General features: G+C 47.2%; 1 protein-coding gene across 1 annotated transcript; it reads left to right on the top strand.

Annotated features, from left to right (window-relative positions):
• Positions 1-17,350: 17,350 nt before the first annotated feature.
• Positions 17,351-25,112, top strand: FZD5 (frizzled class receptor 5). The gene is made up of 2 exons (XM_045480976.1): positions 17,351-17,985; positions 18,264-25,112. The coding sequence occupies exon 2, from the start codon at positions 18,528-18,530 to the stop codon at positions 20,298-20,300; it is 1,773 nt and encodes a 590-aa protein (XP_045336932.1). The 5' UTR covers positions 17,351-17,985; positions 18,264-18,527; the 3' UTR covers positions 20,301-25,112.
• Positions 25,113-26,650: the final 1,538 nt, after the last annotated feature.

Raw genomic sequence — 26,650 nt, 5'->3', positions numbered from 1 at the left:
CGGTGATTCCCCCCACCCGCCTCCTCCAACTGCGCCTTGAAAGAGTGAAATCAGAGTGCCAGGAATCTTTGCCCAGGTATTTAGTAACAGAGGTTGCTTGGCACAGATACATAAAATCAAAACCACAGCGGAGATAACAGCAAGAAGAAATGCTCCAAGTGAAGCTACGCCAAACTGTGTGCCCTCGAGCAACTTACTTCATCCTTCATGTGCCTCAGTTTGCTCAGTCTGTAAGATGGGGGAAATAAAATAACCTACTATTATTGAGAGTTCCGAGGACTGAGTGAGACAGCGCGTGAAGCATTCAGTGAGGGGCTTGGGCACGTAGAAAGCACGCCATGCGTTTTTTTAAAGTATTAGCTGCACATGTGACTTCGGCAACCCTCGGGACGGCAGGTATTTCTTTACTGAGAAGGAAATGCTGAGAAAATTTGTTTATAAATGAAGGATTTTGTTTAAAAAAAAAAACCCAACTTTTTCAATTCTTACTGACTTGCTGATGTGCAATAGGACTTATACACGTAACACAAGAGGTGACAGCCTGGCTCGAGGCAGAGGGGAGTTTGAGTTTCTTATTTGCTCTCATTTTCTTTCACCTGTATCTGTGCGTTTGGTTTTCTTGCATCCCGTTTCCCTACTCTCAACCAGTAAGACGTGGTTCTCCATCGTGGCTGCACGTCAGAGTCATCTGAGGGAGCTTTAAAAATCTCTGCACCCAAACTCTGCTGTTGGAAGTGAGGATAGTGGTAGGGGTGGGGTTAGATGGAGGGCAAGCGTCTGCATGCTTCTAGAGTGCTTGTCACGTTCTGATTCGTGAGCTGGGCCCAGGGGACACCGGTACCTTCCGTTTGTAAAAATTCGCTGTGCTGCATACTTAGGACGGCGCACGTTGCTACATGCATAATATACTTCAATAAAAAGTTACACAGGAATCTCTATGCTGAAATTGCACTGAAGAGCAATAAAGTCAAAATCTTCAGGAGTGGGACCCTGGCATCAACGTTTTTGTGGAGCCTCCCTGGTGGTTGCAATGTAGAGCCTAAGTTGAGAACATGCTGCGGACGTTCTTGAGGCCACAGGGGACCCGGGTCTCAGAACTGGCATTCAAGCCAATAAGTAGAAAGGCCCTTGGAGCATCTAGGTAGCAGTGTTCCTACCACTCACCATTTCGTACTAGACCTATAAGGAAGGAAGAGGCGCGGATGCGAGCTTCTGTTGCAATCAGTGATTTGCTCATTGCACATGAATCCATAAATGCAAGCCTCAAGAGCACGTGGATGGGAACCGGCAGTCCTGTGACTGTCCCTGTCTCCGGCACCTGCACGGGGCTTACCGAAGTCACCCCAGCTTTGCGTCTCTTAAGAGGAGGCTCTGGGCTGTGCTTTCTGCTTACCTCCACCAAGTTTCCAAGAATCTTAAAATCAAAAAAAGGTGTTCCTTACCTGCTTCCTGAACCTCCCTTTTATTTATTGCAATTGTACCTACATCTTCTTCTCAGAGTCTGGGGGGAAAGGAAGAACGATGCTGTTCAACATATAGTTGAACATCATCAATACACTTTTTTCTCTCTCCTTTGCTCTATATTTCAACATTGCAGGAATATTTTGGATTGTTTTCCTGAATGCTATTCACTGAAAACAATTTTTCATAGGGGCACCTGGGTGGCTCAGTTGGTTAAGCGTCTGACTCTTGTCTTCGGCTCAAGTCACGATCTCACAGTTCATGGGTTCGAGCCCCCGTGTCAGGCTCTGTGCTGACAGTGCAGAGCCTGCTTGGGATTCTCGTTCTCCTTCTCTCTCTGCCCCTCCCCACCCCCCGCCCATGCACGCGCACACTGTCAATAAATAAATGAATTAAAAAAAATTTTTTTTAATTGGCATCAGCCTTATATTTTATTTTTGATAGAGACAGAGACAGAGCACAAGTGGGGGAGGGGCAGAGAGACAGGGAGACACAGAATCCAAAACAGGCTCCAGGCTCTGAGCTGTCAGCACACAGCCCAACACGGGGCTCGAACTCACAAACTGCGAGATCATGACCTGAGCCGAAGTCGGACGCTCAACCGACTGAGCCACCCAGGTGCCCCTAAAAATTTTTTTTATAAATGTGTCTCCTCAAAACTATAATTCTCTTGAACACTTAGTGTTACTGGATAAAGATTTAACAAGTTAATTCAACAGGCACTCACAGGGGCTTGCTACATAGAAGATTCTGGGCTGGGGGTGCATGGTGGCTCAGACGGTTAAGTGTCCGGCTCTTGATTTCAGCTCAGGTCATGATCTCACCGTCATGGGATCAAGCCCGGCAACAGGCTCTGCACTGAGCATGGAACCTGGTTGGGATTCTCTCCCTCCCTCTTTGCACCCGCCCCCCCCCCCCCAAATAAACATTTAAAAAAAAGAAGAAGATTCTGGGCTGGGCTGTGAACACCATTGATTCCCACCTTAAAGGAGCCCACATTGAGGTAGAATAAGACATAATACTAACACAAGATGGGCTGTCAGACATTCTGCAATATAGTTTACAAATAAGCAAACCACAGTACTATGAAGTCAAAAGATAAATTCTATAAGTGACAATCACCAAAGTTGCTTTATATAAAAGAGCTGGGTCTATGGTTGAACAAGGATACTTGGAAAATTGCTGATCATCTAAAGGTCCATAAAGTGTTATAACTATTTATTTTTGTATTATTTTCCCTCACAATGTCACTTCCAATTTGAAGTTTCATGCTTATGCTAGAGTCAGAAGTTTTTTCTTTAGAAAGAGTAACTTACCATCTTTTAAAAATAAGCGAGAGTTGTTTGCTTCTGTGTTAGATGAGATCGACTGCATAATTTTGCTAAAAAGACTTGAATACTTTGCTAGCCTCAGAAAAATCACTTAATTAATAAACCATCAAGGATTCAGGAGCAATGGTGTTCCCCAAAACTAAACCTAAATATGTCCTCATAAAATTCAAACTGATGAAGTCCACATTCTGCCAAAGGATGTAAGCAATGGCGTGGTCAGTACAAGAGCGCTGATGGAGAGGCGAGAATGGTCTGGAGACAGTGGTGCTACCGGTTCAGGCTGATGCAGAGCCCGAAGTCCCTCTAAATGTTAGAAGGACCGCTCATGATGTCTCTTCCAAGATTCTTCAAGCTGCTTCCTGGAGTCCAGTGCTCTCTTCATGGCTTGTTTCCTAGCCATTTAAACACCTTTGTAGATACAACACTATGATCCATGAACGGAAAATTGATGCTGGACTGCATTAAAATGAAAAACTTCTACTCTGTGAAAGACACTGTTAAGAATAAGACAAGCCACGGACTTGGAGAAGATAATTTGCAAAACATGTATCTGATAGAGGATCTATATCCAAATATACAAAGAACTCTTAGAACTCAGCAATAAAAAAACAAACAACGACACCCACTTTAAAAAATGGTCAAAAACTCTGGACAGACACCTCACCAAAGAAGATCCACATATGGGAAACAAACATATGAGAAGATGCTCCATGCCATATTAGGGAATTGCAAATTAAAACGATGAGTAACTACTACACGTCTATCAGAATGGCCCACATCCAAAACACCGACAACACCACATGTTGACTATGATGTGGGTCAACACGAACTCTCATTCATTGCTGGTGGGAATGCAAAATGGTACAACTACTTTGGAAGACAGTCTGGGAGTGTCTTACAAAACTAAACGTCCCCTCACACACATACACTCCAGCAAGCCTCATGCCTTGGTATTTACCCAAAGGAGTCGAAAACTTACGTCCACACAAAAACCTGAACACAGATGTTTAGAGCAGCTTTATTCATCATTACCAAAACTTGGAAGAAACCAAGATGTCCTTCAGCAGGTGAATGAATAAACTGTGGTACATATAGAAGCTGGAATATTATTCACCACCAGAAAGAAAAGAGCTATCAAACCATGAAAAGACATGGAGAAACCATAAAATACACACTACTAAGTGAAAGAAGCAATCTGAAAAGGCCAAATACTGTATGTTTCCAACTGTATGACATTCTGAAAAAAAAGGCCAAACTATGGTTGCCAGGAGTTGGAGAGAAGGACAGATGAATAGTCAGAGCCCAGAGGATCTTTAGGGCGATGAAACTATTCCTTACGGTACCATCATGGCAGATACTTATCATTATACATGTGTCAAAATCCATAGAATGTACAAAACCAGCAGTGAGCCCAAATGTAATCTGTGGTCTTTGGGTGATAATGATGTGCCAATGGAGGTTCATTTATTGTGACAATGTACCACTCTGGTGTGGGATGTTGATGATTGGTACAGCTGTGTGTTTGCGGGGGAGGAGGTATATGGGAACTCTTTGTACTTTCAGCTCATTTTTGCTGTTAACCTACAACTGTTCTAAAAAAAAAAAAAAAAAACAACAAACCACCCCAAAAGTGTTTATAAAAAAAGAAGAGAAATAAGCTATCAAGCCATATCAAAGCCATGAAGGAAACTTAATTGCATATTACTAAGTGAAAGAAGCCAGTCTTAAAAGGCTATATACTGTATGATTCCAACTATATGACCTTCTAGAAAAGGCAAAAGTGTAAAGAGAGTAAAAAGATCAGTGACTATCAGGGGTTGGGGTGGGGGGTAGGCAAGTGATGATTAGGTGAAACACAGGTGGTTTTTAGGGCAGGATGCTATTCTGCATGATACTGTAACAGTGGATACCTGATAGTATTTGTCAAAACCCATAGAACTGTACAATATAAACAATGAGTGCTTTTTTTTTTTCAGTTTTAGGTGTAGAATGTAATGATTCATCACTTATACACAACACCTAGTGCTCAGCACAAGGGCCCTCCTTAATCCCTATCACCTATTTAACCCATGCCCCCACCGACCTCTGCTCTGATAATCTTCAGTATGTCCTCTACAGTTAAGAGTCTGTTCCTTGGTTTGCCTCTCTTTTTCCCCCCTCTGTGTTTGTTTCTTAAATTCCGCATACGAGTGAAATCATACGGTATTTGTCTTTCTCTGACTTATTTCTCTTAGAATGACAATACACTCTAGTTCCACCCATGTTGTTACAAATGGCAAGATTTCATCCTTTTTGATGGCTGAATAACATTCCATTGTATATACATACCACATCTTCTTTATCCACTCATTGTTTGATGGACATTTGGGCTCTGTCCTAATTTTGCTACTGTTCACAATGCTGCTATAAACATCAGGATGCATGTCTCCCTTTCAATTAGTCTTTTTGTATCCTCTGGATAAATACCCAGTAGTGCTGGGTCATAGAGTAGTTCTATTTTTAACTTTTTGAGGAATCTCCATACTGTTTTCCAGAGTGGCTGCACCAGTTTGCATCCCCACCAACAGCGCAACTTTCTCCACATCCTCACCAACATCTGTTGTTTCCTCTGTTGTTAATTTTAGCCATTCTGCCTGGTGTGATGTGGTATTTAATGGTGGTTTTGATTTGTATTTCCTTGATGAGTGATGTCAAGCATCTTTTCGTGTGTCTGTTAGTCATCTAAATGTCTTCTCTGGAAAAGTATCTATTCGTGTCTTCTGCCCAATTTTTGACTAGATTATTTGTTTTTGGGTGTTGAGTTTTATAAGTTCTTTATAGATTTTGGACACCGACCTTTATCAGATAGGTCATTGCGAGTATCTTGTCCCGTTCAGTAGGTTGCCTTTTAGTTTTGTTGATAAGAATGAATTCCTAATGTCAACTACGGGCCTTGGTTAATAATAATATATAAATACTGGCTCACCAGGGTAACAAATGTGCCACACTAAGGCAAGATATTAATAACAGGGGGAGAGGGGTGCCTGGGTGGCTCAGTCGGTTGAGCGTCCGGCTTTGGCACAGGTCATGATCTCGCCATCTGTGAGTTCGAGCCCCTCGGGCTCTGTGCTGACAGCTCAGAGCCTGGAGCCTGCTTCGGATTCTGTGTCCCTCGCCTCTCTCTGCCCCTCCCCCACTCATGCTCTGTCTCTGTCTCAGAAATAAATAAACATTAAAAAAAAAAATAACAGGGGGAGATGTGAGTGGGAGGAGGGCATATTGGGAATCCCCAGTATCTGCTCAATTTTCTGTAAACACGCAATTGCTCTAAAGTCTATTAGTTTAAAAAAAAAAAAAAAAAGTGCAGCCCATTGCTTGACCAGTTCTGTATGTACCACTTATTTAAACGGTAAGTCATTTTTGCAGTGTGCCTCTGGGCAACAAGCAATGACACAGCACAGCCCATATGGGCTGAAGGGTTTGGAAGCCAGCAAGTCCTTCAGAGCCATCCCCTCACTACAGCGTGAGTAGGAAGGCAGAAGGGGGACCAGACTGTGGTGTATGGTACACGAGCTTCCTTTTTTTAGTTACAACCGAGGAGTCACCGAGCACACACGAAGGCAGCCCAGCAGGGGTGGCAGCGTCCTGAAGAAGAGCTACACTTGCGATTGGTTTAACCAAATAATCTAAATAAGCAGATAACAGCCAAATAATTCATCCTCCGCGATCTTCAGTTTCCCCGCTGGTACAAGTGAGGGTGTTGCTACGGATGTTGCCGTGATGTTTTCAAGCCTTCCCTGACGTTCTTAACAAACACACGGGAACATTCTTACGTCTCATGATGATGATAAGGAAGGGGATATGCGTGATCCTTTAGGACACGAGATACATTATTAAGGAAGATAGAGTAGGGCTCTTCTTGAGGATTCCTGTTTTTAAAAAAGCTTTTCTAGGGATTAGAGATTTTGTTACTTTCATTGCTGTTATTCACCCACTTGTCACTTGACACCTAAGAGTCTAAGACTCTATACCTTAAAGCTAAGAGTCATACCCTCCACCCATGATAAAGACCTCAGAAGTTATATTAGCCCTGCAAATAGGTTTCTGTCAAGCAGGGCCTTCTGTTGATAAATTTGCTAACCCAAAAGCGAGAAGCAATCTATCCCTCCAACCCGATAGCTCTTCAAGAGTGGTGGTTCTGCAATGAATTTAAAAATCAGAGACAAGAAGCACTTCCCCCACTTGAGATTGGAAAGTGAGCATGCAGTAAGAGAAAACCGGATCCAGAACTGAAGAAGCAGGTTCAAGCCTGTGAAGTTCTAAGTATCACAACTGCTGAAGAAATATTTAGCAGACCAGCAAATAAGCACAGTGAGTCCAGGCTCAGTGAGACTGAGGCTTTCCCTAAGCTCCAGCCGGTGACTACTTTCTCCCTCTGTATGGAAAAGAGGATTGCGAAGAGACTTCAGATTGAGATGCACTTGAATAGTTCCTACTGCATTGCTCACTGGACAGTATTCTTTTTCCTCCCCAAGGTGGTCATACAGCAAGGTGGTCGCCTCAACCATTCATTCTCATCCCTTGGCATGAAGTTGTCTCAGCACAGATATCCAGCGTGCAGTGGTGACAAGGGTAGGCTCCTGGAAGCAAGACAGAAGGGAGTTCTAGGGGCGCACCCCCAAACCAAAAGGACTCAGGCTACAGGAGCTCTCACAGTGAGAGCCACAGTGAGAACCTATTTTCGGTCATTGAAGCCTAGTTTGGATTCTGGTTTTGGAAAAAGATAACATTTGTTCTAAAAAAAACTAGGGGATTTTTTTCAGGGGGAGAAGGGGTTCTCTCCAGCCCTGCTTTAGAGCTAAAAAGGGAAAAGTGTTGAGAATAACAAACTTTTTCTTTCTATGAATTCATGTAGTAGATGTCTCAAAATGACTGGCAAATATTTATAATTCATAGAATGTTAGAGGCAAAAGGGTGCCACAGGGCCCTCTGGTCTCCTCATTCTATAGTTGAGAAAAATGAGGTCCAGAGAGGTTAAGTGTTATGTCCAAGGACACACAGCTCACTCACAAGATAAGACTTGAATCCGGGGGTGCCCGGGTGTCTCAGTTGGTCAAGCATCCTACTCTTGGTTTTGGCTCAGGTCATGATCTCATGGGTTGTTAGTTCAGGCCCCACATCAGGCTCTGCGCTGATAGTGCGGGGCCTGCTTGGGATTCTCTGTCTCCCTCTCTGCTTCTCTCTCTCTCTCAAAAATAAATAAATGGAAAAAAAAAAAAAGACTTGAATCCAGATCGTGCATGTACTAGCCAATGCTCTTCCCACCATATTGTGTTCCGTTTACCAGCCCCACAAGAAGATACCCATAGACATTAGTTTTTATTTTTTTTATTTTTTTATTTAAAAAAAAATTTTTTTAATGTTTATTTATTTTTGAGACTGAGAGAGACAGAGCACGAATGGGGGAGGGGCAGAGAGAGAGGGAGACACAGAATCGGAAGCAGGCTCCAGGCTCTGAGCCATCAGCCCAGAGCCCGACGCGGGGCTCGAACTCACGGACCGCGAGATCGTGACCTGAGCTGAAGTCGGACGCTTAACCGACTGAGCCACCCAGGCGCCCCAGACATTAGTTTTTAAAAGCTTGGCACTAAACCTGTGACTAATTAGAAGAGTGCCCCACCACCTTGAAGCCACCAGCTAAGATCCACTGTGCCGTGTCTCAGCACACCTGAGGCCTTGTGGGTAACCAGCTCAAAGCAAGATTATTGTCTCAACTCAGCTCCCTGTGTCCAGGTAGCCACAAAATGGAAATTGCTTTACTTGGGGAAGAACGGGATGGGATGAAAAGACAGCATGTTTAAAATGGATAAAAGAAGGTACTTTTTTCCCCACTCTACACAATTGACCCGGGGAACTCACTGCAGCGGGATATTAAGATCAATGGTGAAGATTTGTGTTTTAAAAGATTAGACATTTCACATGCATATCATCGTGAGCGAGGTTCAACAGGATGAAAGTCCTCGAGCTTCAGTGCCTAAGCTGATCACCAGCTGCGTCCGGAAAAAAGAAAAAAAGTTGTCTACTTGGTCATCTAAGGTCTCACAGGAAGGCAGGTTTGGGGTTTTCCACTCCAAACTAGTGGCGTAAACCCAGTGTGCATTTTTTTATGCTCAGGGATGCTGTCGGCCACGAGTTAGCAGGACAAACAGTAAGGGATGGCTTGGTTTTGCTTCCTGATACCTGGGGCCTCAGTTGGGAAAACTTGAGGCTGGGGGCTGGAATCATCTGGAAGCTCCTTTTGCATACGTCCAACTCCTGGCCTGGGATGACCTGTCCGCTCATTCAGCTGGAAATGTCACCTGGAGCACCTACATACAGGTTTCGAGAGGGAGTGCCCCATCGAAGAAACGTTTCCAAAGACCAGTGCTCCAAGAGAAGCAGGTAGAAGCTGCATGACCTTTTATGACCTATCCACGGAAGTCCCGTTGCATCACTTCCGGCATAATCTGTTGGTCAAAGTCATCACAAGCCCACTGAGATTCAAAGGGAGGGGACAGGGGCGCCTGGGTGGCGCAGTCGGTTAAGCGTCCGACTTCAGCCAGGTCACGATCTCGCGGTCCGGGAGTTCGAGCCCCGCGTCGGGCTCTGGGCTGATGGCTCAGAGCCTGGAGCCTGTTTCCGATTCTGTGTCTCCCTCTCTCTCTGCCCCTCCCCCGTTCATGCTCTGTCTCTCTCTGTCCCAAAAATAAATAAACGTTGAAAAAAAAATTAAAAAAAAAAAAAAAAAGGGGGAGGGGACACTTAGGACCTCCCACTTCCCTCCTCTACGGGGAATGGCAAGTTTACATTGCAGAACACCTCGGATGGGAGAAGTTTTTGCAGCCACCTTTGGAAAATCCGATTTCTTAGGCAGGCGGTGAGGGATGTGAGGTTGCAGGAACATACAACCGATTGGAGACAATTGATACATAAACAGATAATCACAGCACAATAAAATAAACTCAAGGTAGTTAGTTCCTCCTCTTTTAAAGGCTGCCATAAGAATTCTTTCCCCGCCCCCCCCCCTTTGATAAGAGTCATCACATTTAAGTGTTTTCCATCATTTTCTGTCTTGCCACTAGACTGGAATCTCCATGCATTTAGTTCCCTGCTGCAACTCCTCTGCCTAAAAGATTACCAAACCCATAATAGCCACTCCATAAATATTTGTTGAAAGAGAAGGAGTAAAACTCTGTAACAGAGGAGTGGGGGAAGGGTTGTGGGAATACAGTCTACAACAAACAGCTCAGCCAGACAGGAATGACATTTGAGTGGGTCTTGAATACTTTTGAAGGATGAATAACAGTTTTTCTGGTTAAAAAAAAAAAAAGAGGGGGGGAAGAGGATAAATGTTTGTCCTTAAATTTCTTCAGAGACTTCTATTACCCAAGTTTAAGTGGGCAGATCGTCATCCTGAATCCAGACTGCACGTAGTAGTCACGATGTTCTCAGTTGCAAGTGACAGAAACCAGTGACTCAGTTGGCTTAAGAAACTAGCAGTGTGTTGCATCACATAAGAAGTCTGGAGGCAGGAGGTTCAGGCAGCCTCAATGTCATCCCTCCTCATGTGTCACCTGAGCCCTTTCACGGTGGCAAGACGGTGCCCACAATGGTAGGCGCTGCACGCAGACAAAATAATATCCAGCAACCAGAGAGAGGGCTGCTTCTCCTCTGGAGTAAAATCTCTCCCATCAGCACGCCTCCTTATTGGCCAGAACTGTGCCCTGTGCACCTGTCTAACCTATATACTAATAAGAGGAAATGGGGGAGCATGACGGGTTGCACCAAATACATGTTACTTCTTGAGGCTTGGACTGAGTCCCCTTGGAGCACATGGCTGTGCAGAAAAGTGTAGACTCAAAATAAAACAAAACCCAAAACTGGGGTTCTGTTAGGAAAGAGAAGAGATGAGTCTTGAGTATCAACAGTGTTTGCAACATCATGCTTGGCGAAGGTTAACGTTCTGTTTTCTCACCTAATACTTCCATTTAGTTCTTTGTTGTGCTTTTTGCTCATTTCCTTTCTCCTTCTGCATTAGTAGTCAGTTGAATAAGTCCAGCACCGTATCAGTAAAAGCATGTTATTTGTAGAGTATATGTATGGGTCTAAATTTAAAGATAACATTAATTAGACATGAGTGTGATTTCAGCTAAAAACGTTGATTCAGATGCTTCTGTTACTCCCTGAGAGCCACTTGGCCTGTGCTCTTCTGTGGCCTTATGCCCTTTACTTGTGCAGATTCCTCTGTCTAGGAAGTTCTCAGTTTTTTCACCTGTAGTAGATACTAGGATTTGTTTCTGTTATATCCTTCTAGAAATCTTGTTGGAGAAACTGGACACTTGAAAATGACATTTCCCAGACTCTCTTGCAGCTAGGGTCTGGATACAATATATGTTTGGTCAACCAGGTGCATTCCTCGCAGATCCAGCAGGAGCAAAGGGAAGGCACCAGGCTGCTTCAGCTGAGGCTGGCAAGCCCAGTTTCAGAGGTAATGCTGAGAGCCCTCAGTGCTGGACTCCATCCTGTCTCAGTGTCTAGTCGCCAGGTTCACGGGCGTGAAGGCAGCTGCGGCAGCAACACCACTGATTTCTGGGACTCGGCTACTGTGGTGGTCCCTTGAACTCAACAGTCCAGGTAGCCTCCTGACTTCTGCCCCTCCAGCCTTTCCAACAATTTTGTGAGGCCCTGCTTGATTCTCAGTATTAAGTCTTCCTCTGCTTGAAACACCCGGGGTGGTTTCTCTTTCCTGTACTAAACTCTGACTGATAAATTGCCTAACTCCTATTAGGCCTTCTGGGCACAGTCCAGGTCTTCCTTGAGCCACCAGGTTGAGATAGGTGCATCTGCTATGCTCCCACCATGCCCTGCCTGGAAAGTCCCTGCCTCATCATCTTTGCACCCCAGCACCAGTGCTTGGCCCACAGCATGCGTGACATCAATATTTACTGACCTGGATTTGCCGAGATGCCAGGGAGGTTCTAAGTCTAAGGGGCGTCCCACCTCATGCCCGGTCTGCAAAGCTCAGAGAACAAATTGGCTCTAGTCTCACACTGGAGTCCAGGTGAATCCAGAGTCTTCAGCTTCTTCACACATTAGCCCCTCCTCCACAAGAGGCCGCACCAGAATTGAAGATTCAACCTGGTCCCTAGGAAAGTGATGCAAAGGAACAAGGAAAGTTGCTTCTCTCAAGATTTACCATCTGGTGGTTCTCAGGACCCTCTCTGCTGGGCTTAACTTGAGGTCTGCAGTCGATGGCCGCATAGGCATTGGAGTCAGGAAAATCTAAGTTGGAAGCTATGTAACCCTGTATAACAAGTGGCGCAGTCGGTTAAGCGTCCGACTTCAGCCAGGTCACGATCTCGCGATCCGGGAGTTCGAGCCCCGCGTCAGGCTCTGGGCTGATGGCTCAGAGCCTGGAGCCTGTTTCCGATTCTGTGTCTCCCTCTCTCTCTGCCCCTCCCCCGTTCATGCTCTGTCTCTCTCTGTCCCAAAAATAAATAAACATTGAAAAAAAAAAAAATTTAAAAAAAAAAAAAAAACAAGTTATTTAACTTGTCTGAACCTCCGTTTCTTTTTTAAAAAAAGTTTTTTTTTCAACGTTTATTTTTATTTTTGGGACAGAGAGAGACAGAGCATGAACGGGGGAGGGGCAGAGAGAGAGGGAGACACAGAATCGGAAACAGGCTCCAGGCTCTGAGCCATCAGCCCAGAGCCCGACGCGGGGCTCGAACTCACGGACCGCGAGATCGTGACCTGGCTGAAGTCGGACGCTTAACCGACTGCGCCACCCAGGCGCCCCAAGAACCTCCGTTTCTTAATCTATAACATGGAAATAATAATATCGCCCTTACAAGATTCCAGAGGCAAAAGAGATGATATACATAAAGTGTTATTATTGTCCCCACTGCTGTTAACCATCTCATCACCATACCACAGTTCTGTTGCTTTACACAATTTTTCCTTCAGTCCAAACAGACTCACGTGCAATTAGGCTGCGCTTCTCTATACTTTCTCCTGAGGTGCCCCATTTGCCCACTGATGTGATTAACCCCTTTTGCAGAAGATCCAGCTGGGCCCAAGCTTGGGGCTGGACTGAGAAAATAACAAAATCATCTGTGTCAGTCATTCTTGAGCCTAGCTAAAAATCAGGATCACCTGGAGAGTTAAAACAAAACAGCAATACAAGCCGGCAAAAAAACAAGCAAAACCAAAAAATGAGATCTCAATGGTCCCTGAACTAGAGATTTTGATTTAATAGGGCCCAAGCATCAGTGTTTCTTAAGGCTCCCCCAGGTGATCATAATGTGCCGCTAAGAGCCACAGTTTAATGTGGGAAAGATTAGTACTTCCATTACCTTTGGGGGAAGAAAAAGCTTTTACTTTTCTATAATCTCCACCATACCACCGTGGTGGAGCAGAAGGGACTAAAGATTATCGTTGAATTATTCCTCTTATAATGTGAACAAGGCATTCTCATTATGCACATGGGTAAATGACTCCTCTTGTTAATTCTCTGATTAGGGTCTTGGTTTCTCATGTAGAGGTGTGTGATCTGGTAAGAGAAGAGATCAGAAACGCTCTAGGACATGGAAGGAGCCAGTCTGGAAACACCTGCGAGGGATTCATGTCGGCTGGCAGTGTCTCTTCTGGGCCAGCACTGTGTACGTTTGCATAGTGACTGGCCGGTTGCACTTGCATTCAGGGCAAGTGAAATGATCTCTGCTTTGGCATAAAATGTATCTAATATCTAACTACCAGAGATGGCTGGTGACGGCTGAGAGTGTGCTCCAACAGAAAGTGCGTCTAAAAAGTGTAACTTTCCCCCATTATTAAAGTAATACGCAAAAGAGAATATAAAAGGTTGGGAAAACAGAAAAGTAGAATGAACCATAGTGGAAACTAATAATAATGACTAAGACTATATAGACTTCCCAGGCACTAAATGAGGTTCTAAGCCTTTTACCGTATAAATTCATTTATCCCCTCACTACAACACTATGAAGGAGCTAACTATCTGTAACTCCATTTTGCAGGCAAGCAGAGAGCCCCTGGAGCTGTTAGGTGGTTGAGCTGCTAGGCAGGGACAAGGCTCGGACTCATGCTGCATTTGTCTATGGTCAACCTCAGAGATGTAAGAGAAGCTGCATGCAAGGATTCAATGCCAGCTGCTGAAGTTTAGGAAGGTAATCTCATTCACGTTGTCAATCATTCATCCACTTATTTCACAAATATTTACCGAAGGTGTTTGTGTGCAGCATACGGTTCCAGGCTTGATTATGAAGACACTGAAGACTATACAAAGTTAACCTGTCCAGTCATTCCTATAGCATGGAACTCTCAAGTGTGTCGACAGAATAATGCATAGATAAGGAACACAAGTCTAGTGAGATTCAAAATGCTCCAACTATTCCCTGATGACAAAATCCAAAGCCAGTACCTCAACACTTTTGGAACATCACACACTTACTTGATAAAATGTTCAATTTTTTTTTTAATGTTTATTTATTTTTGAGACAGAGAGAGAGACAAAGCATGAACGGGGGAGGGTCAGAAAGAGGGAGACACAGAATCTGAAACAGGCTCCAGGCTCTGAGCTGTCAGCACAGAGCCCGACCCGGGGCTCGAACTCACGGACCGCGAGATCATGACCTGAGCCGAAGTCGGCCGCTTAACCGACTGAGCCACCCAGGCGCCCCAAATGTTTAATTTTTTTTAAATGTTTATTTATTTTTGAGAGAGAGAGAGACAGAGTGTGAGTGGGGGAGGAGCAGAGAGAGAGGGACACACAGAATCAGAAGCAGGCTCCAGGCTCTGAGCTGTCAGCACAGAGCCCAATGCAAGTCTCAAACCCACAAACTGTGAGATCATGACCTGAGCCAAAGTCGGATGCTCAACCGACTGAGCCACCCAGATGCCCCCCTTGATGGAATATTTAGCATTGTTCTCTGTATTTTCATCAATTCATAAACACGCTGGACAATAATTTACGTTGAATTTCATGAATTTCGCTTTGCAGAAACATGTTTAACATAGTTGTGTCTTCAACTCAGAAACTGATGTTTCTTGGATGAATGGATGGATGGATGGACGGACGGACGGATGGACGGACGAATGGCTACGTGGAAGTACAGATGAGCGAATTCACTGACAAGAATGCTTCCAAATTGCACCTTTAAAAAATCACGTAGTGTTTTCTAGTTTGTTAAATAATAAATTATGAGTCGGGAGACCAATTTGGTTTCTACCCTTCTGATGGACTAAATTGGTCACCTCAAGCAAGCCATTATGGTACCCATTTCATCTGATTGTTGCAACGATCAAATGAGCTTTAAATGAATTATTTAGCAGCCTGCCTAATACATGTTAAACAGCGTATTTTAAACTGCCTTTAAACTGAAGTAGTATGTGTAAAAAAAGCAAAATTTTAAATGATACAAAAACTATACAATGCAAAATAAGTCTCTCTTGACAAAGTTTCCTGTTGTTGTTACTACTATTATTAGAGATCTCCAAGCAAAAATAACATTTCGCTCTTGATTAAGAAGGGAGAGGTTTACAGACCAGTAGATAACATCGTTTGAATCAGAACCAAGTGAAATAACACAAGTATTCTGGCTAAATTCCAGTGTGAGTGATTAACATTCTCCAACTTCAAATAATTTTTATTATTAGCCAACACTTGTCCATCCCCAATAATACACACGTTGCATAAAGGGCACAGAATGAGACAGCCCTTGCTTGGCATTTTCACAGTCTGCACATACTTTCCACTGAGGGTTTCCCTTTCTTTCTGATTGCTATTCCATAGCTTTTCAACTCCCACTACTTTCAACCCTGGGATGTTTGCCGACCCAGAGTGCAAGTGTTTCCAAAACACCAAAGAGGTTAAATATGAACACCTGTAGAATTTCAGGGCATGAAAGGTGGAAGGTACATTCTAAATATATCTATTAATAGTGTTGATGCTTGTGAAACAACTGTATTTATTCACTTTAAACGTTGAGTCTGGGATTAATGCACATATCTTCATAATTTTCCACAAAGCCTTGGTGATGAGCCGGAGGGAGACGGCCCTTCTGCAATCCAGTCTCCCAGTCTGTACAAACGGGATCCAGGACAGAAGAACGACGATGACTGCAGTCTATATGTCTCAACCCTTTAGTCCAGTCCTGACTCCTTGAAGTACCCAGGCCCTCCTGTTCCCGCCCCCCCCCCCCGCGCCTTCTTCCCAGAAGAAGGAAGGGGTGGGGGGAGCAGGAAACAATGCAAACCCTTTTGTAAGCGTGTGAATGAATTTCAAGAATGCTAAACACCTCAGTCTCCCAACCTAATTAGAACACGTAGAAAAGAGGCATTTTTAAGACATTTAAAACTTGCAGCATAATAACCTATCTGGAGAGCGCCACTGTGTGTCCCAGCAGTCGGGGCACCCAGCTGGTTCTCCCTCCTGCCGGGCCTGCTCCCAGCGCCCCCGCTCCCCAGAGGCGAGCCAGTGCACGGCTCTTACAGCTCGCAGCCCCGGGGGGCCAGGCGCCCTACCCGCAACGGATCCGCGAGCTGGCGCGGCTTCTCTCCGCAGGCGATTTCGGAACTGCTTGGGCTTTTAAACTTCGACAGATAGAGGACTAACATCTCTCGAGTCTTCCAAAGACAGGAAGAAAATCACTTCATGGCGACAATAAGAGTTTGTTAAGTGCAACAGTAAAGGTTGAAGACTAGGAGATACAGGTAGTACACGGGTGGGGACAGTGGTTAAAACTGGGATGCAGATACGTGGGTTCGAATCCTGAGTTAGCATTTGAGCGCCTACTATGTGCCAGGCGCTCGGAATACTGGGGTGAAGGCTGCCTATGTTGCGGCTTTCTTGGGGAAGTATTAGCTCGGTTGCCTTGGTCAAGCTTCTCAACCTTTGTTCCTTCACCTGTAGGGAGTACCTGTCTCACTGGATTGTAAACATCTGAGATCTTGTATTAAGGTATAAACGATTAACGCGCTGTCTGGCACGCAGTAGGGACTCAATACACCTTCGCTCTTCTCTCAGTGTGAGCTCACCTGGTAGGAGGACAGCGCAGAGCGGAGGTAGGTGGCACGGTTAAGAATGATTCTTCGAGCGGTTCTTTTAAACAAGCGCTGGACTGTCAAGATTTTTAGCTGCAGAGAGACCTGGTAGGGGCCCTGGAAGCAAGGGTTCATAAGCCAGCCTATTACAGGAAAGTGAGCCGGGGACCGCTGTGCGCCCGCAGCGAACTCCGGAGGGACTTCTGGCAAGGGTTTCCCGCCGGGGGTCTCTAGAAAGAGCGATTAGCATTCGCCCCGCCCCCATCGCTCTCCGGCCAGCTATTGGCCGGCGCTCTTCGGCGGCCGGCTCCGGGCGGGGCCGGAGGGCGCAGGGGGAGAGGCCGAGCCCGCGGGGCAGTGGGCGGGGACGCGCGGAGAACGTGGCGGGGCGGCCCACCAACCGAGCCCCAGCGCGAGGGGGCGGGGAAGGGGCGGGGCCTCCCGGCGGGCATTAGAGGCAGGTGACCCGGGCGGGGCGGGAGAGGCCAGTCAGCCCGCGGCCGTGACTCCACCGTCGTCGCCGCCGCGCGCGCCGTTCGGTGCCCGCTGGAGGTGGGCAAAAGAGTGAGAGAGTGCGGGGGAGGAGCCGAGCCGGGCGCGTCCCGGGAGCGCCGCCACCGCCCCCAGGAGTCCGCTGGAGCGCGGAGCCCCCTGCAGGGGAGGAGGCGAGCGGCCGGCGGGACGCGGCGGCGGGCGAGCACCATGCAGTCCCGGCGGGGCCAGCGCCAGCTGCTCGCGGTGCAGTGAGGCGGCGGGATCCCCAGGCTGCCGCACACCGCCTTCCTCTCGCCCAGGTGCTGCCAGGCGCGCTCGCCCTTCGTCCGGCTCCCGGACCCCGGTAGAACGCACGGTCGGCTCCTGCTCTGCCCCGCTCGGATCATGCGGGGGGCCCCGGAGGAGGAGAGGGCGAGTGACTGGCCTGCGGCGACCGCGTTCAGGGTGCGACCCCCTCTCTGAGAAGCCCCCACCTGCTGCCATGTGCCTCGCCTCGGGTACCCAGCCTATCGCCAAACTTTCCGGGTGCCAGCCCGTCTCTGAGTCGCATTTCTGAGAGACTGCCCCAGGAACAGGAGACCCAGGCTGGCTGACGACTATCTGCTTTTCAGGATCCGCGAAGGTGAGAGCCCGCGCCTAACCCCTTTCTTTCCGTTCGTTTCCCGGTTCCTCCGCGCTTTTCCTGGCGGCTGAGCTCTCTGACCCCGGGGTACAGCCTAGAAGGCCCAGCGTTAAGGGAGGAGGGGCGTGGGGGTGGGCCGGGAGTCAGTAGTTTGGTTCCCGGAGGTGGAGGGGAGGGAAGGAAGAGACATTAACTTGGAGATTTGGAGAGCGCTTGCGGGGACTGAGCGGTTGACTCCCTTCTAACTGGGAGTGGTTGCAATTTTTCTTCTCCCTCAGCTTCTTTTTTAAAGAGTACTTCTCCTGGAATCGGAGCCCTAACCGTCCCTCCCCAGCCCTATCTGGCGAAGAGCAGAGCGCTGCCTGCGGAGGCAGCGCCTTCCCGAAACAGTTTATCTTTGGACGGATTTAAGAGAAAAAGAAACCAACAGGTTGCCAGCCCCGGCGCCACACACGAGTCGGCGGAAAGGCCGGCCCGGTTTCCCCCGGCTGCGTGGGCCCCGCGCGGGCTGCGGCGGGCGCGGCGAGGGGAGGGAGGGGGCTATGGCTCGGCCTGACCCGTCCGCACCGCCCTCCCTGCTGCTGCTGCTCCTGGCGCAGCTGGCGGGCCGGGCTGCGGCTGCCTCCAAGGCCCCAGTGTGCCAGGAAATCACAGTGCCCATGTGCCGCGGCATCGGCTACAACCTGACGCACATGCCCAACCAGTTCAACCACGACACGCAGGACGAGGCGGGCCTGGAGGTGCACCAGTTCTGGCCGCTGGTGGAGATCCACTGCTCGCCGGACCTGCGCTTCTTCCTGTGCTCCATGTACACGCCCATCTGCCTGCCCGACTACCACAAGCCGCTGCCGCCCTGCCGCTCCGTGTGCGAGCGCGCCAAGGCCGGCTGCTCGCCGCTCATGCGCCAGTACGGCTTCGCCTGGCCGGAGCGCATGAGCTGCGACCGCCTCCCGGTGCTGGGCCGCGACGCCGAGGTCCTGTGCATGGATTACAACCGCAGCGAGGCCACCACGGCGCCCCCCAGGCCCTTCCCGGCCAAACCCACCCTCCCGGGCCCCGCGGGCGCACCGGCCTCAGGGGGCGAGTGCGCCGCCGGGGGCCCGTCAGTGTGCAAATGCCGCGAGCCCTTCGTCCCCATCTTGAAGGAGTCTCACCCGCTCTACAACAAGGTGCGCACGGGCCAGGTGCCCAACTGCGCCGTGCCCTGCTACCAGCCCTCCTTCAGCCCCGACGAGCGCACGTTCGCCACCTTCTGGATTGGGCTGTGGTCTGTGCTGTGCTTCATCTCCACCTCCACCACGGTAGCCACCTTCCTAATAGACATGGAACGCTTCCGCTACCCTGAGCGACCCATCATCTTCCTGTCTGCCTGCTACTTGTGCGTGTCGCTGGGCTTCCTGGTGCGCCTGGTGGTGGGCCACGCCAGCGTCGCCTGCAGCCGCGAGCACAGCCACATTCACTACGAGACGACGGGCCCTGCGCTGTGCACTGTCGTCTTCCTGCTGGTCTACTTCTTTGGGATGGCCAGCTCCATCTGGTGGGTCATCCTGTCGCTCACCTGGTTCTTGGCAGCTGGCATGAAGTGGGGCAACGAGGCCATCGCGGGCTATGCACAGTACTTCCACCTGGCCGCGTGGCTCATCCCCAGCGTCAAGTCCATCACGGCGCTGGCACTGAGCTCCGTGGATGGGGACCCGGTGGCCGGCATCTGCTACGTGGGCAACCAGAACCTGAACTCGCTGCGCGGCTTCGTGCTGGGCCCGCTGGTGCTCTACCTGCTGGTGGGCACCCTCTTCCTCCTGGCGGGGTTCGTGTCGCTCTTCCGCATCCGAAGCGTCATCAAGCAGGGCGGCACCAAGACGGACAAGTTGGAGAAGCTCATGATCCGCATCGGTATCTTCACTCTCCTGTACACCGTGCCCGCCAGCATCGTGGTGGCCTGCTACCTGTACGAGCAGCACTATCGCGAGAGCTGGGAGGCCGCGCTCACCTGCGCGTGCCCGGGCCCCGACGCCGGCCAGCCGCGCGCCAAGCCCGAGTACTGGGTGCTCATGCTCAAGTACTTCATGTGCCTCGTGGTGGGCATCACGTCGGGCGTCTGGATTTGGTCCGGCAAGACTGTGGAGTCGTGGCGGCGCTTCACCAGCCGATGCTGCTGCCGCCCGCGGCGGGGCCACAAGAGCGGCGGCGCCACGGCCGCGGGGGACTATGAGGCGAGCGCCTCGCTCACGGGCAGGACCGGGCCGCCGGGCCCCCCCGCCGCCGCCGCCGCCGCCGCCGCCTACCACAAGCAGGTGTCCCTGTCGCACGTGTAGGACGCCGAGGCCCAGAGGGGCCGGGAGTGGAGGGAGGGGGGTTGTTTTGTTTGGTAGTTTTGCCAAGTTCACTTCCGTTTACCTTCATGGTGCTGATGCCCCCTCCTGGGGCAACTTGGAGAGAGGGGAGAGGGGCCCTTTCAAAGGCCGTACCGGTCCCAGGACTTCTCGAAGGGGCTCAGCCCACGTGTATTCTATTTTGTGTTTCTTACTACCTTTTGTTTTTGTTTTTGTTTTTGTTTGTTTTTGTTTTAGGGGAACCCTGTTGTTAATTTATATGTAGTTTTCTTAATTTTTAACTTTGTTGCATTTTGGCAACAAAATTTACCTTTGCTTTGGGGGCTTTACAATCCTAAGGTTGGCATTATAATGAAGTTCCGCTTGGTTCAGGTTTCTTTGAACTGTGTGGTCTAAATTGGGAAAATATATTTCCTATACTTGTGTCTTTAAAACAAATGTGAACAGTGAAAGTTTAGGTTGCTATGAACGACTGGGAGGTTGTCAGGTGTGATTTTTCAGCTTGTTTTCTTTCACTGCTTAAAGTGTCCCAGACGCTTTAAGGCTGAGCTGCTGGTCGCTGTTTATAGTCCCTAAGTTAGAGGAAACCCCAATTCATGTCGAGGAGGGGGAGCATAATGGGGCTAGGGCCTCCCCAAAGTGACAAGGTTAGAGAGGAGAGCGTTTAACGATTTTGTGTGCCATACTAGTTTTGTTTATTTATCGACCTTCGGTTTCTTTTCTGTAGTTCTGGTAATCATTCTTATTCCTAACAGCACCCAGCATGGTCTTGAATAAGTTAGAGGTAGCATCATAGAGTGCCGGTATGAATATTTGGAAAAGTGAAAATCTCGAGGATGGGGATTGGTTGAGCTTGAATTCTAGACTGGTAAAATGGCAGCTTTGTGCCAGAGAAGGAGTGGGTGGTTAACAGGCTTCAGTGATTCCATTTTTTTTTTTTTTTTTTAAGAACTCGTGTTCTGATTTTGGTAAAGGTAAACCCACTCCCTTCTTCTGGAAGTACTTAGAGATGGTTGTTAAAGGAGCTGCTTTTTAGATTTAAGGACTAAAATGGATATACCTCCAGTAATTAGGTAAATTTCTAACACTTATCTGCTCCACCCCATCCCACCTTTATCATGTTAAACAGTCTTTTTGCTTTTCTCAGTCCTCCTCTCCTGGAGAGCTGTGATTAAGAAACCCCACCCACCCTTGAATGGGGTGCTTGAGCTGGGGGCAGGGAGGCTGGCTACCTGTGAACAAACATTGGCAGCAATGAGGGAAAATAAGTGTCCCTGGACTTTGGACTCGTTTATTAGGCAGATATTCCAAAAGCAGCCAAACATTGCTCTCTGCAGTCTCCCCAAACAAATGACACCCATAATGCACGTGCAGAAGCTTTTAAAATATGGCTCAGGGGACTGCTGCAGGAGGAAAGCTGTCCTCTCTCCCCCACCTCAATATGTTTTTCTTTTTGCCGAGCACACACTTGCATGCACCCACATGCACGTACACATGCACTTTGCTATTAGAGAATTCTGTTTGCTTTCCGACATGCTTAACCATTCATTAATATATGAAAGCCTATATATGAACACACACACACACACACACACACACACACACACAGGTTTCTTTACTATTTAAGAATTCTGTTTGCTTTTCTAATCTGTTTAACTGTTCCTTCATGAAGAGTGTGAGGCCATGACTTGGAGAAGGAGGTGACAGTGCAATGACCAGCAAAATACCAGTGAGCAGGGTTGAGTGGGGACCGAATTTAGGAAGCTCAAGTGACAAAAACAATTAAAATTTTAGACTGACTCCCTAGGAAAATGACGAGTCTAGGCATTTGTGCTTTATTTATACCAAAGTTGGGAATGTAAGATTTAAACCCAGGCCAGTTTTCACTTCATGGATATTAAGGAAACAAATGCACAGTTCCCATAGCAAACTTAAACACTTTGCTTCAGGGAGAAGCCTGGTATTGTAGTTTTGGGGACTCTCAAAAGCTGCTCGCTTTTATAAAAACGCACTGCTCTTACACACTCATACTCTGAATCAAAGTTAAAATTTCAGCGGATTCAACAAAACCTAGTACATAGAGCTACAGAACTTTTTGCACATCTTCTTGCCCTTACTCAGAAGCTGCTTCTTAGGACCTTCGAATAGATCCCCTGTCTGAGGGCCAATTCTTGTGTTTTTCAAATGAGGACCTTTCCCGATCACCTTGACCTCTTCCCTCTTTTAGTATGTCTTCCCAGAAAGTACACAGATGGTCATGCCGCCTCCGGTCATTGTGCTTAATTTGGGTTGACCCCTTGACTTTTTTCTTTGTGGAGAATCTAGAAAATGATGCACAGTGCATCTAAAAGTTGTGGGATGAAATGGATGAAAGTGGGTTAATTCTTCATTTTTAAAAAAAAAATTAGTGTTTCATTTGGGCAACATGCCAAGCCTCACAAAAACAACCAATTTACTGTGAAGGAAAAAAAAAGAAAAGGAGTTGAAAAAGGACAGTGAGCCAAGGAGGGGCAATATAAGTAATGCCTTTTGGGGTCTAGTTGCACACCACTTTTCAGAGATGCCCCTTTGTTTTCAGTCTGTGTTCTTGCCCCCGCTCTTCCTCTCCCATCCCTCAAAGATAAAGCCTACCTGCTTCCCTAGAGTCTTCCTAATGTCAACTACCCCATCCCCCACCCAGGGGAGAGAAGCCAGATCTATTTATGGCCGCCCTCTCTTTCCATCCCACTTGCTATTTCCCCCTGATTTGCATTTTTATTATGCAGACAGTTCATACTCATGAAAACAATTATAAAATGAAAGGTTGTGGGCGGTGGGGTCTAGCAACTTCTTCACAGGTAGCTTTGTGGAGTTGGAAAGGATTTATGGTTCAGTTTAATGTCACATGTACAGCTTCCAGGTTGTCCCTTTCACAGGTCGGTTTTAAGCATTGTCTCGCTTCATGAGTTAGGGGTGAAGATTTAGAAAGCTGTCTAAAGGAACTAATATGACCCGTCTGCGGATCCGCTGGCCAGACTTTTAGGAAGTCTCTTTAATTTATATGATTTCCCTCCTTACATTTTGATGTTGTCTAAATTGGCTGAGAATAATTTTTCTTGGTGCCTTATTGGTTTATCTTTGCAAACCTTTGTCATCTTTTCACATGACCGTTTCCAATGACGGGCCTGTGTGTGTGTGTGCGTGTGTAATTGTGTGCATGTACAGGCTTAAATAATGTGCCGACAGCACTGTTTCCAAGTTGGTATTCATTAGGCTGTTTCCTCCTGGGCCAGGGCTGCACTAATCCTGACACTGGCTGCCAGGAGAAAACCTCATGGATCCCACACCGAACCTTAATAACAGTATCCGTGACCTGCACTCTCAGGTACAGAATGGAAACCCCAGAGCTAGGAAACGTAGTTGTATATTTTAATGAACTGCTACCCCTGCTAAAGGGGCTTCTTTCACTTTTGTGCTCTACAGAAAGACCAAGGGGGGCAGGAGGGACAAAGCTTTGAATAACTGCTTTCTAACACCAAATGTGGCAAACAGGACAGAGAACGTCACACATCTAGGCAGGTGTGAGGTACAGTGGCTGAGAATTGCCTGCTCCCTCTGCGTGCCCTTTCTTGCCTCCAAAGTCCAAGCAAGTGATCCCAGGGGGGAAAATATGCTTGGAGGGGGGAGGGTGGTTCTGAGGGGAAGAAAAAAAAAAAGCTACCAAGACATTAAAGCAGGGCAAAGGGTGGGCAGGATGTGAGGGACTAAGTAACCTGACTCAACTCTCAAAAGCTTCGAGCAGCTCACTGACAATTGCAGGATTCATTTCAGCCAGGACACTGTCTGGTACACCATTGTGAGACAAGATTACTTCGTGTTGTTACAAACTGTATGTATAGTATGTATGTGTTGTGGGTGTGTATATACATATAATATATATTATATATATGAGAGATTTAGTGACTTTGATACGGGTTTGGTGCAGGTGAACTTATTACTGAGCCACATGAGGCACATACCGAGTCAGTAGGTGGCATCCAGGGCATTCAGTACTTTTTTTTTGATTTTCACCCGTGTATAGTGCCTATCACTGCAGCATCCTCGCCGTCGCGTCCGACCCAGAATTCCTCAATCAGAGCCAGCGATATTTTCTTTGTAGACAATCAACTTGAATCTATAAATTATTATTGGCAGAGGATTATAATTTTGACTCCGTAACATTAACGAAAGGAAACCCAGACATTCTCGATAGGTAGTTTTTGGTTTGGTTTTGTTCCTGGAAGTCCGTAGAGCAGCAGTTGTACGTGGTTATGTTAGTCTCAAGATGCTTAATTTGCTGACCTTATTATTTCAGAAAAGATTTTGTATGTATTATATTTGTGGGGAGGTAAAGTAATGGTTTGAGATTTTTATCAGATATGGAGAGTAGTTATTTATGAAAAACAAAGAAATGTCTATTTTTGTTTCTTTGTTCCCAATTAATGTAGATAAATTTTAAAGTGCATTAAAACAATGGTAAAGAAAATAAAAAAGATGCTGTACAAGTCTTTTTCTCCTCATGCTTTTATGAAGACACACACTGCTTTCTAAGAGTGCTTGAGGAGATATGTGGATTCTAACTTCATAATCAGATTTCTCAGAGGTACTTAAAGAGGCGATGCTTTTATTAGTATGAAAATCAAGCCAATTCCAGTCACCAGCAGCAAAACTAATGAAAACATGTTTTACTTGAATGTGCTTAGGTTTCTCCTGCCGATCCTGTGATTGTTTCATGAATCCCTTGAAGAAATGAAGGGAAATACACGTAAGACCAGCAACCTTGCCTGAGATCGTTTTCTATTTTATCAGCCCTCCATCTGTACTTGATACTGAACCTCTTTGAATAGAGGTGATGCTGTTGTGTGTCTGGTTGGGGGCGGGGGGGGGGGGGGCAGGGACTCTCAAAACCGTTTGTCATTCAGCAGTTAGATCCACAACTTGGTATTAAGCCCTGAATACAAGTCAGGGAGCCCAGAGAAGAGGCTAGAAATTGATTTAGAGTTGGCACCTCCCTGATCATCTGCTGCCTGATAAACCTGAGATACTATTGTCAGAGTCCTTTCTCCTGGCTGCCTGTTGGCCAAATGCACAGTAGTCCCCAGTCTATGGACCACCATCACCTGTTAATGCCTGGGATGTCCGTGTTCTCCAGCATCGCTCTGAGGCATAAGTATGTCGAAGACGGGTAATTAGGGTCTTCACATTTTGTTGGAGGGAGATAAGACAAATCCAAGAGGTGGACAACAATATGAGCGTATGTAATTTAATGTCAGAGTGAGTGCTGTGAACGTTGTCAGATTCATATAGAAGTGAGGACGGTTGGGAGAAGCTGAATGGAAGACCCTGTTGTTGAGCTGAATCCTGACGGAAGAACAGAGCTGCACCTTCCACGTGCAGGACTCTGGTGGTGGCACACGCTCCCAGGGCTTCCTCATTGCTCATTTCTCCCCAGTGGAAAAGGGGGTAGGAGTAAAGCCACAGGCCGGGGCAAAGGGACTGTAGGGACTTAGCAGGTTGGAGAAAAAGGTGGGGTCCAGAGTATTATTGGTAATCATTCTTTTTAAATGTTTATTTTTGAGCAAGTGAGGGGGGGGGGGGGGAAGGGCAGACACACACACACACACACACACACACAGAATCCGAAGCAGGCTCTAGGCTCTGATCCGTCAGCACAGACCCCCACACGGGGCTCGAACCCACAAACTTTGAGATCATGACCTGAGCTGAAGTCCGTCACCTAACTGACTGAGCCACCCAGGCGCCCCGGTAATAATTCTTTTAGTGATTTAGAGCTTTTTAGTTTGTCACCAATGGAAATGGGATTGAGAGGCAGTAGAATGGATGCCAAGTCTTTAAAGACTTGGCAGCTAGACAGCAAGGGATTCAAGTTCCCGCTCCTCCATTTATGGGTTGTGTGACCCTGGACATATTAATCTCTGAGTTCTTCAGCTTTCTCATCTGTGAAAGAGGCAGAATAGCACTGATCTTAGGGCTGAGGGGAGCTAAAAGATGAGATCAGGTTAAGGTAAAGCAAGGAAGAAGCAACGGTTTAGGCATGGAACGGAAAGCGAATGGGTAGAATCTTCTGGAGTTCCTACTAAAAATGTAGATTCCCAGGCTTAAGCTCCAGGAATTGAGATTCAGTAGGTCTGGGGCCCATAAAGCTGTTTTTTGTTTTTTTTTGTTTTTTTTTTTAAAGAAAAGTTTATTTTGGACTTACTTTATGTTTATAGAAAATTTGCAAAGATAATCCAGTTCCTGTATACCCTTTAATCATTTTGCCCTAATGCTAACATGTCATCAAAGGTCACTGT

The sequence above is a fragment of the Leopardus geoffroyi genome, chromosome C1 (assembly GCF_018350155.1).
Source record: "Leopardus geoffroyi isolate Oge1 chromosome C1, O.geoffroyi_Oge1_pat1.0, whole genome shotgun sequence".
Classification (NCBI taxonomy): domain Eukaryota; kingdom Metazoa; phylum Chordata; class Mammalia; order Carnivora; family Felidae; genus Leopardus; species Leopardus geoffroyi.
Note: the sequence above shows the minus strand (reverse complement) of the source record. Positions and strands in the feature narration are given on the sequence as shown.

Bases quoted from the DNA above. Each gene is read 5' to 3' on its own strand.
- FZD5 (XM_045480976.1), top strand. From the start codon at position 18,528: ATGGCTCGGCCTGACCCGTCCGCACCGCCCTCCCTGCTGCTGCTGCTC.